Raw genomic sequence first — 10,760 nt, forward strand, 5'->3', positions numbered from 1 at the left:
TGTTGTTAATGATGATGAAGTTAAAATCATAATTCCTGTCTCAGCACTTTTCTTTTATACTATTTTCAGGACGGAGAAAGGGTGGTGGTCTCCCTCTGGAGGGAGGCCATCCTCCTCAAGGCCCCCCTCAACAGTGTGGTGAGGGTGTCCCATATAAAAGGCAGGCAAGGCACATATGGGTACACTGCGTCCAGCACTAACTGGACCACTATAGAGGTAAATTATGATATGGTAAATGTGGTGAAATGGGGATTTCACAAATGTATTGGGATATGTGCACAAATTTCACATTACCCGTCCGGTCAGTCCACAAGGCACATCTTAGTCAGAAGTTAACTGTACACCTATAACTAACCACTGCTTATGTGTAACCGATTGAATCGTGACCCCTCTTAAACCCTCATGGATTGAGGTAGTCCTCGGGGATCATGTTAGTTGTGGTGAAACTCAGGCCGATAGGGAACTCTCTTGTAGCACATCTGAGTTGCGAGAACAACATCACAGGTACGCGCCCTGGACAATCCCTTAACATGGGTCAAGTGACAAAACTAAAAACACCGAACTAAATAGAATAGAAAGTTTATTTGCCATGTGTAACAAGCACAGATACAGGCACATTTGAATTATTGTCATCGCTTGTCCTTACAAATATCTTATCAGTACTAATCAGTTCCTCATTCCAGTCCTAGGTGCGGAGCTAGACATTTAAAGGTTCCCAAACTGGCAGATTACTATCCGTAGTCTAGCATTCCATCCGTCTAGCATAATCTATCAGTATCCACATCTACTTATCTCATATGATCATGGACAGCTGTGTCTGTGTCCATGATATAGGCAGTGCAATTAAATAACATTTCAAGTATACAGTTGTGCAGTCAGTTGTTGTTGTCTGTTGTATAGGAAAGAGTCAATTGTTATTGTCTACCAATCGGGGGGGGGTCCAGGTGGTAGGCCAACGGGGGCTGGGAGGGGGGGGTCAGCGAGGGCAGGGGAGTGGGATTGAGAGACTGGCCCATCTGAACAGAACAGTCGCGGGGCAGGGGTGGGGGTTAACTGTCCAGGCCAAGGGGTGGTGGTGATGGAGATAATGGGTCATGGGGGGGTGTCTTCAGTGTCAGTCTACTGCAACTGTTGGCTGTTGAGCTTGCGGACCACATCGGGAATGAAGCTGTTGTGGTACCACTCCTTTGTGGTCCTGATGCTCAGCCATCTTCCGTCTCCCCGGCGAGATGGTGCTAATAGGTGGTAGCTGGGGTGGTTGGTGTCTTTTGTGCAGAGCAGAATGAACTCCGTCACATATGCTCCTTTGTCCTTGAAAATGCTACACAAAAATAAATATGTAGAAAAAGTGCTTGAAATGAAATAATTTGATTTTAATCTGTACACTGAATCATATGTTTCATTGCTCTTCTGTAGGTGCAAACACAACAGGTCCATGCCAAGACCATTGAGGTGGTGGGGGTCATGGCAGAGGAGGCGGACGAGACAGATCTAACCCTCCTCCTTATGGATGAAACCATGCTCCACGTGAAGAGGGCTCTGTGGGAGGAGGTGGTGGGGGGGCTGGAGCTGCCCAAGTCCCCATATGGACTGAGGGCAGATATAGAGGGAGAGGAGGTACTGGCTCTCCGAGAGCTATTTTTTATTTTCTTCAATTGATTTAAGTTTTTATATTGATGTGGGCAAGAACTTCCCCTTTTCGTTGTTTTCCATATACTCAGTTTCAGCTACAGTAAACTCTGAAAACCTTTAACAGGCCCTAGACATAGTGTATATTTAGATAAGCTGCACTGCCATTGCCTTGCTTGGATTAGCCAACTCGACATTAGATATGGTCAGATTTCCCCAGCAACAATCTAATCTTGACCTGGCCGATCGACAAAATGATTAGATCACCATAACCCAAGATTGTCATATGACCAGCCCCCACCTCCTGGTCAAGGAGTATATTTAAGAACCAACAGACTGTAGACACAGCGCTGTTTGCTCATGCTGTAGTTTTACCCTAGCACGCGCTAGCCTCTGCTTAGCTTAGCTCCTAGCTCCCAGCTTAGCATTGTTTCATGTTAGCCTGTTAGCTTAGTCACTCAACCTGTTGCTTTCATCATCAACTCTGTGCTACTCATCTCCCCTGCGAAAACACACTGTACGGTATTGTATTGCAATTGCCATAACAGTGTCATACTTGTGCCAGCCGAGATATTGTATCTTGGCTATTATCTTGTAATACTATATGCTTACTCATTGTTTAATAAACCCACATGATTCATGGCTTCCGGTAATCCAACTGTCTGAGAATCTACATCAAAACCATTTAAGTTTTAGTTTGATTAATGTTCATGGACGTTTGTGTAGAAGAGCTGTTGTTTTTGTTGTTTAAATGTATATTAAAAAAGCTTACCATGTTAAACTGTGTGTGTGTGTGTGCACCTGTATTGCTGGTCCGATTGGCTTTGAGGTAAGGCGCCGCTTTGTGAGAACAAAAGCTCAGAAGAAGTAAGCTAAGTAAGCTTATAACAAGCGTCCCCCAAAATAAGATTTAGCTATGATTCATTGGAGATTAGTTATGTTTTTTCAGATCCTGAAGTACAGAAGGTTATATGTGTTCTGAAACATGTTTGATGTCATTATCTAAATGTCCGACTGGATAGCTGACGGTAGTGGGCGTTTAGCTATTCAGAAAGTCTGCTAGTTCGCAATACTGTAACTTCACTAGCTAACTGTACCAAAACCATGTTTTTGCTTCTGCATAGTCCACACAGCGTCATGCAATTGAATGCTCTAAAGCAGGGGTCCCCAAACTTTTCAGCCTGCGACCCCCAAAATAACGGTGCCAGAGACTTGCGACCCCCTCTATACCCAGAGGTGGAAGCATGCAAATGTTTGCGCGCACACGTACTAATAGGCATAACACCAACACAACAAAAGAACACAATCTATTGTAATATTTTAGTAGCTGTATTATTATTAATGTAAACACTATTTTTACCTTTTGTAACAATTATGGTTAATAGATTTTTTTTATTTTTTTTATGATCTCGCAGCCCCCCACCTCATCATCTCAAGACCCCTCATCCCCGTCTCGCGACCCCCCAGGGGGTCCCGACCCCCACTTGATGATACTGTGTTGCTCTTATGTAACAGGTCACAGTGGCGCTGGCAGCCATACCAGTGGCCACACCTATTGTATCTGCACAGAAGACAGTGTCTTCTTGGATGGTAAATAGATAATTATAATAGTGTTCTTTCTTTGTTGATGGTGCTGATACAGTAGATATCCCCATGCCATCTATTACATTTCCTTTCTTATGACACGCAGACAAAAAGACACACGCTCTACTGTGAGCAACCCCATGAAAATTGTGTCATTGTGGCTTTGCCTCCTCAGCCAGAGTTAATTGACAGTGTCTCGGATCAAAGTACTATCGAAAAGTACTTTCTAGGAAGGAGGGTATGTAGGAAGGGAGGAAGGAAGGAAAGAAGGAAGTCTGTGTTTCAGAGTGTAATGTCATGTACACAATAAAAATAAAGCATACAGCAAACTAAGAATTAACAATAGGATTAATTAAACTAAACTCAAACAATACATAAAATACATAAATCAAACATGGGATGTGCGGTCAGTCATCAGTGGTGTAAGTGAGTGCATGAGTGAGTGAAGGGTGTATGAGTGCAGTGTTGAGTACAAGCCAGCGCGCAGACTGGCTATTCTCCGGCTCACATTCTCTGCGCTACGATCGTTGTTGGTGCCGAGAATATTGTCGTCGTCATTCGTCAGCAACAATCCGATCGTAGCGCAGAGAATGTGAGGGAGAATAGCCAGTCTGCGCGCTGGCTTGTGCGCATGCGTGCTGGAGCAAGTGGGGGAGAGGCGTGTAAAGATCATATTACAGAGGCTAAAGACCCGGTATTTGAAAACCAAAACAACAATGGCTCGCGTTGAGGAATCTCAACTGTCGATTCATCCAATCTGATTGATGAAAACAACCGTTTAGCGGCCGAAAATGGATTTTGAGAAACTGCATTCCCGTTGCCCCGTCCGACGCCATTACATGGATATACTGGCTCGCGCTGGATTTTAAATTTCTTCTACAGGCCTCCGAACAACACAAAAGTGATCTCGGTGAGTCAAACTTCTTATAATATGTCGTAAATAAGGTCCAGGTTGTCAAAAACGAGCATTTTCCTTTAAAGTAACAAAGAAAACGTGACAGTAGGCTACAGCCTACAGGCAACATGTAGGTTTACATAGTTCTGTTTTTATTCACAGTAGGATACAGTACGTGTTTATTATGACAGATTTAAATGCAAGTAGGCCTACAGTACTGTAATGAAAATCCCACCAGTAACCAGATAGCAGGCTAAAAAAAAAAAAAATGTAAGCCTGTCCGGTAGACCGGGAGGTTCGGATCTCTGAAGTTCGGATGATCGAGGTCCTACTGTATATTAATTTCGGAGATATCTTAGTAACATCAAGATTAAACTAGTTAGGCAGTTTTATGTTGTGTGCGTCGTATTTAATCAGTTTGGCAAATTTACGTAGTGTCTAGCTAACTACGGTTAGCCGAACCAGCCCAACTGCTGGCTACCGGTGAGAGATGGAACCCCTGCCTGGCTGGGGAATGCGTCTCGGCTAGACACCTGCAAACTGCTGCTCCTGGCAACCGATCTTTTGATAACGTGGGATCAAATTATCTACAGCTATTTTCTTTCCTGAAAAGATAATAAAACGTAGTAAAATGACGTATTAACAGCTGTAGAGCTAAACTGTAGAGCTAAAATTACAAGTCTTTTGGCTGCTTTGAATAACCCCGCCACCCCTGCTACCAGCCAGTGCCATCACGTATGGCATTTCGAACGTACCCATTCACCCATTGATCAATGGTAGTCATGGTAGCACGCAGTTGATCAATGGTAGTCATGGTAGCACGCAGTAACGTTTCGCGCCGACATGGTAGAGGTTAGTTAGCAGGCTACGCGAACGGTGAGTAATGGATGAAGCAATTTATTTGTTGTTGTTTTAAAATAATAATAATTATGCAGGTCTTCTGCTGAAATACCATGTTATTCATTAACTGGATGATATTAGAGTTTATTTTGTGATATTTATGTAGTTAAGCCACGATTGTGTCCGATTGTTCTAGCTAGCTTGCTAACTTACTAGGTTAACCTTACTGTCGACCCGCGTGGTAGCTAGATGCTAGTAACGTTAGTAGCTAGCTAGCTAGCTAGTAGCAATCGGTAAGACACAATCCTTGGTTATTGGAAAAAAATAATTGTAATTTTAATATTAAGAATTGAAATATTGGTACCTGTTATAAGGGTTCATGAGAAGTCCATATAATATAATGTATAAAATTATGTATAAAAATTAGCCTGACTGGCAACCACATGAATCTAGTCAAACCGTCACAATATGTGTGCCAATATGTCTGTGCCTGTGTCTCTCCTCATCTCTCTATCCTCTGTGCCTCCTCTTCTCCCTCCCTCCCTGAGATGGCGAATCTGGAGACATGTCCAATACCATCGCTGATGATATTGGACGTGTCTCCAGATTTTGAGCTCCCTGAGCTCCACCTGCTCTCTGTAGCCTGCAGCCTGACCCCACTCTTCAGCTTGCAGCCCAGCGACCTCAGTATGTTCAGCAGGTGGCGCCGGAACTTCACCCCCACAAAGGCATACAGCACTGGGTTGAGGCTGCTGTGAAGGTAGCCCAGGGAGGAGGTGGCTGTGAGGGCTTTCGCCAGGCTGGTCCTGCTCTGGCAGGAGTCAGTCAGGGTGTTGTTTACGTGGAGAGTGTCCATGATGAGGGTGATGTTGTAGGGCGTCCAGCAGATGAAGAAGAGCAGCACCAGGACCAGGATGACCCTGATGGCCCTGTGCTTCTCGTGGCCCAGGGAGCTGTAACGCAGCCGCAACAGGATGCTGGAGTAGCAGAAGAGGAGGACGGCCGAGGGCACCAGGAAGCCCACTATGTGGTAGAGCAGGCGGGAGGCCAGGCGCCAGCTAGTCGCAGACTGGGAGAAGCCCAGGTAGTTTTGAATGCACAGCACTCTGTCCTGTCTGGTATCCGGCAGAGCCTCCAGGAAGATCCAGTCAGGGATGGAAAGAAGGAGAGAGAATATCCAAACAGACAGGCAGCTGGCCTGAACCATCCAGGGTTTTCTGCGGGAGTACATCTGTGTAGCGTGGATGGTGGACAGGTAGTGGTTCAGACTGATGCAGCCCAGCAGGTAGATCCCACAGTAGAAGTTCAGCTGGTGGGAGAGAAAGAGAGGAGAGTTGGGGGAGGTACTGTTAGAGCAACTGGTAGAATAAACAGTGTTTAAACAGATAAACTTATTTTCCCCAGGCTTTACCGTGAACATTGCTCCAGCGATCTTGCAGAGGGGCGTCCCGAAGCTCCACCCCTGTTCCTGAGCAGCCTGAGCAGCCCAGAAGGGCAGGGTGAAGAGCAGCAGGCTGTCTGCCACGCCCAGGTGCAGGATGAAGGTGTCCGCCACACTCCAGCCCCCTCTCCACCTCTTCTGGACCAGAAACACCAGGACCAGCCCGTTTCCCAGCAGGCCCAGAACCAGCCCCAGGGTGTACAGCACCGGGAGGAGCACCGCGTCGAAGCGCATTCGTTCACTTAAGCTACACATCTCTTTAAAGTCACCTAGGAATCAGAATCAGATTTTATTTTGCCAGTCTTTTACACATACTACTGTAGGAATTTGTAGCTGTACTGTAATTACCAGTGTCATTGTCACTCTCATTCCAATAATCGAAGAAATCGTCAGGTAATTCATCAAATGTTATCGTCAACTTGTCACTCTGTTCATCCATTGGGGATTCCTGTTATGTACAAGAAAGCATAAATACACATACTGTAAGTTTACAGCTCTTGTCTCCTAAAGTACTATACTGTAAGTGTATCTTGACATTATTATTTTATTTTAACAAGTCCGTAGTGTTTCAGACAGTGGAACATTGTGACCACTGGTTTCGCCCATGGATGATTCATGCTCTGGCGTGTGCCAGAGTACGAATCACCCATGGGCGAAACCAGCAATGTTCCATTCTCTAGATACAATGAGAATACACAAAAATCCTCTGTACATGCAGTAACAACATTCTGAACATGCAGTGAGGATGTTGTAAGTCCAGCAACCCATACACCGTCTACAGACACTGAAAACTATCAATCTAAAGCTATCTGTGGCCATGCGATTGGTTAGGGTGTTTGGATGATTATATAGAGAGAGCCTGGGGCAGCCAGGACTACACTTGTGTACACTTTTCCCACCAAATGTGGGCAATAATTTCAGTAGATGAAGAGGTCATACATTTTCTATATTTTTGAGCAGGCTACATTAACCATATCTTAACTGAAATTAACTCACATAGACTCGCAACTGAAAGACTTCCCATAGGGTCAATGTGCCATATTATAGTTGGCCTCTTTCACTGCTGCATAAATTAATGGCAGCTAACCAGTAGAGATGCAGCACCAACTAGAAATGGTGCTCGGAGAGCACAGACTTCCACCCATGAATGTATTTCGTGGCTCTATGCACGTGCTTGCAAACAGGACATGCTTAGTATTGTTGTATTTGTTAGGTTGGGAGCTTTATGCCAGTCCAAACCCTGTATCTCTGAACATGTGGAAGTTTGGGGTATAGTCCCATAAAGTCATCCCAGGTCTTGAACCCCGGTCTCCCGGGTGGGAGTCCAATGCTCTCACCACTACTCTACTTATGCAGTGGAGATCTACAGGTTGATTTCTGTCCTTCTTGGTTTTGGTGTGCTGGGACTACTGCCTCTTGTGGTACCAACAGAGAAATGCAGGCCAACATTGTCTGGAGTAATGGAGGGAGGGAGGGAGGAAGTGATGACCGGACAAACACTATACTTGGTGCGCTGGCTTCCAGACCCGCACAAAAAAACAGCTGGGGAAGGAAACAATTTTTTCTGGGTATCATTCCAGGTATAAAAAAAAACAGGCCTTTAGCCATCATGTTTTGACCCATTAGGCTCTTTTTTTTTTCAAGCCACTGGGAGCCGTAGCTGCGATTACTCCCTCTTTCCAGTCTCGCTGTAACCACGTCAACATCCGCTAGGAAACCATATAAGACCAACAACAACATCAATATTAGCTTAGCTTTAGCATGGATGGCGAAACTGATCATGGATGTATTAATACAACGAGAAATCTCGGAAATCTCAATGCCTTGCGAATCATCGGCGAGATGACGAACGCTGCAAGCAACAAAATAACGCAACGAAAAGCCTAGTCTGTAATCGTTTTGGAAGATAAAGGTAGGCAGATGAGCCACCTAGCTAACGCTATTTAACTTCGGATATTGACCTTTGAATATAGATTTTCCATAAAGATGGACAAGCTAGCTAACTGTGGCTTCTTCTTTCATGTATCATCAGATGGCCAGCTCAGTGTCGTGCAGCCATGCCCTCGTCTCAGGACCAATACCTCCATGCTCTAGACCTACATCGAAGAGGCTTCTGAAGATGCTCTGTATAGGGGGCAGCCGGAGATGATATGCTCGGCAGTCTGTTCAGGCCCGCATGCTTTGTAAGAAATATGACTAACAACAATGAGAAACTACTTAACATGTGTGTTGCACTAAATATTCTTCACTAGGGTCACAGTACAGCTACACAAATGTAATCTAGAAACACTGGCATATTGTCAAATCAGTGCTTTCCTGTTGTGCGTGGTGCTAATATTGACATTGTTGTTGGTCTTATATGGTTTACAATGGTTTACTAGCGGATGTTGGCGTGGTTACAGCGAGACCGGAATCGGGGGGGTAATCACAGTTTGTACGCTTGGGCGTCCCCGAGGTGCGTCCACAGTGCGATTTTCTACCTGGTTTATACGGCTCCTGGTGGCTTAAAAAAAAACAAAAAACGAGCCCAATGTGTCAAAACTTGATGGCTAAAAGCCTCGTTTATTTTTTTATTTTTATTTTTTTTACCTAGAACGATACCCAGAAGAAATTGTGTTTCCTTCCCCAGTTGTTTCTTTTTTATTATGGGCAATGGGAAATAGGCTTTTTGCCCCCATTCATTAGGTCGTCCTCAGACGAGCTTGACAGCGTCCAGCTTCCATACATCCAGCCAGTTCCGCAGAATTCTCCACTCCTGCGTACCTCCTCAGTACATCCACGTATGTTGGTGTGGGACGTCCTCTTGATCGGTGCCCGTGTGTTGGCTCCCAGAGCACCAGCTTTATGGCTGGGAGTTCATGGCAGTGGCAGTGGCCAGCAAGTTTCATCCTCCTGGATGCCACTTTCTCACTCAGCTTTGGTAGCCCCTCATACAGATGCTTGTTGGTAAGATACTCGTTCTGGTTGACATTTAGCATCACATGCAACATTCTGGTGTAGCACCAATCCAGAGACGTCTGCAGGGTGGGCTTCAGGGTCCAAGTTTCACAGCCCTATAGGAGGACAGACTCCACAGTCGCATGGAAGAAGCTCAGTTTGATGTGTCAAGGGAGATTGGAGTTCCACACACTATTCATGCCATTCCGGGCCCTCCATGCCAGCGCTTTTCTCACCTTAAAGGAGAATGCTCGTTTTTGACAACCTGGACCTTATTTACGGCATATTATAAGACATTTGACTCACCGAGATAACTTTGGTGTAATCCGGAGGCCTGTAGAAGAAATTTAAAATCCAGCGCAAGCCAAGTATATCCATGTAATGGCGGCGGACGGGCCACTGAGAATGCAACCTCTAAAAAATCTATTTTATCTAATCTATGAAACAGTTGTTTTCATCAATCTGTCTTTATGAATCGCTAGTTGTGCTTACATAGAGCGAGGGCTTGTTGTGGTTTTTCACATGCCTCTGTAATATGATCTTTAGAAACGTCTTTAGAAAAAAAATACCTTCCCCACTTGCTCCAGCACGCATGCGCACAGTGTGCTGGAGCAATGCTTGCGCGCTGTGCGCATGCGTGCTAGAGCAAGTGGAGAAGCTATTTTGTTTCTAAAGACGTATCTCTGTGAGTGAAATTTCTTATAATATGCCGTAAATAAGGTCCAGGTTGTCAAAAACGAGCATTCTCCTTTTAGGTCCTGTTCTGATGAGTTGACCCAGGAACCCAGCTATTTGAAGTCGCTAACTTCTTCCCCAACGCCTACAATACTGAGCTTGGCCACTGAGGCCATGTAGCTTGGTGCTGGCTTGCATACTGCACAATTTGACCGGATGTAGTAGAACATTGGCATTCTATGTATTGGGACAAACTACATCAATTTTTGGCATACTATATGTATGGAACCAGGCGATTCGGAACGCAGCCCAGGTTTATTTTTGCCGGAGCCCACAGTTGGGGTCGAACAAATAGTAGAAGAAATTGGTAGTCCACTGCAGCCGCCCTCCCCATGGCCCTGATGGCTTGGCAGTCCTATAGCCCCTTTTTCCGCCTACGTCATGCTTACGTCACAACCCTAGGTGGAGGTAAAACAAGCGAAAAAATAATATTGGAGGCAAATTTAAATCACGAGTAGTAGGTTAGGCTACCAAAATGTCATCTTGCTGTATTGTTGGGTGCCAAAACCGGAGGACTAATGGTACAAATTTTAAATGTTATCGCATACCGGCAGCTGCCACTGCCAGTAAAAAATATCAATGACAACTATGGTTAAATGCGACGACGGAAGGATTGGACTAAAGGGATCATCAAGAATGCTTGTGTTTGCAGCGCACTTTATCAGGTAAGGTTAGCTAGGCTAAATAAAGTATTTTCTG

The 10,760-nt window shown here is 45.0% G+C and overlaps 1 protein-coding gene across 1 annotated transcript; it reads right to left on the minus strand.

Moving 5' to 3' along the window:
• Positions 1 to 4,633: 4,633 nt before the first annotated feature.
• Positions 4,634 to 6,623, minus strand: LOC311314366 (C-X-C chemokine receptor type 3-like; the record flags this gene model as incomplete). The annotated part of the gene is made up of 3 exons (XM_084444703.1): positions 4,634 to 4,713; positions 5,525 to 6,257; positions 6,360 to 6,623. 3 exons carry the CDS (start codon positions 6,621 to 6,623, stop codon positions 4,634 to 4,636), a joined length of 1,077 nt encoding a protein of 358 aa, XP_084300829.1.
• Between the last annotated feature and the right edge of the window lie 4,137 nt (positions 6,624 to 10,760).

Source organism: Borostomias antarcticus (assembly GCF_949987555.1).
Source record: "Borostomias antarcticus genome assembly, chromosome: 10".
In the NCBI taxonomy this organism is placed as follows: Eukaryota; Metazoa; Chordata; class Actinopteri; order Stomiiformes; family Stomiidae; genus Borostomias; species Borostomias antarcticus.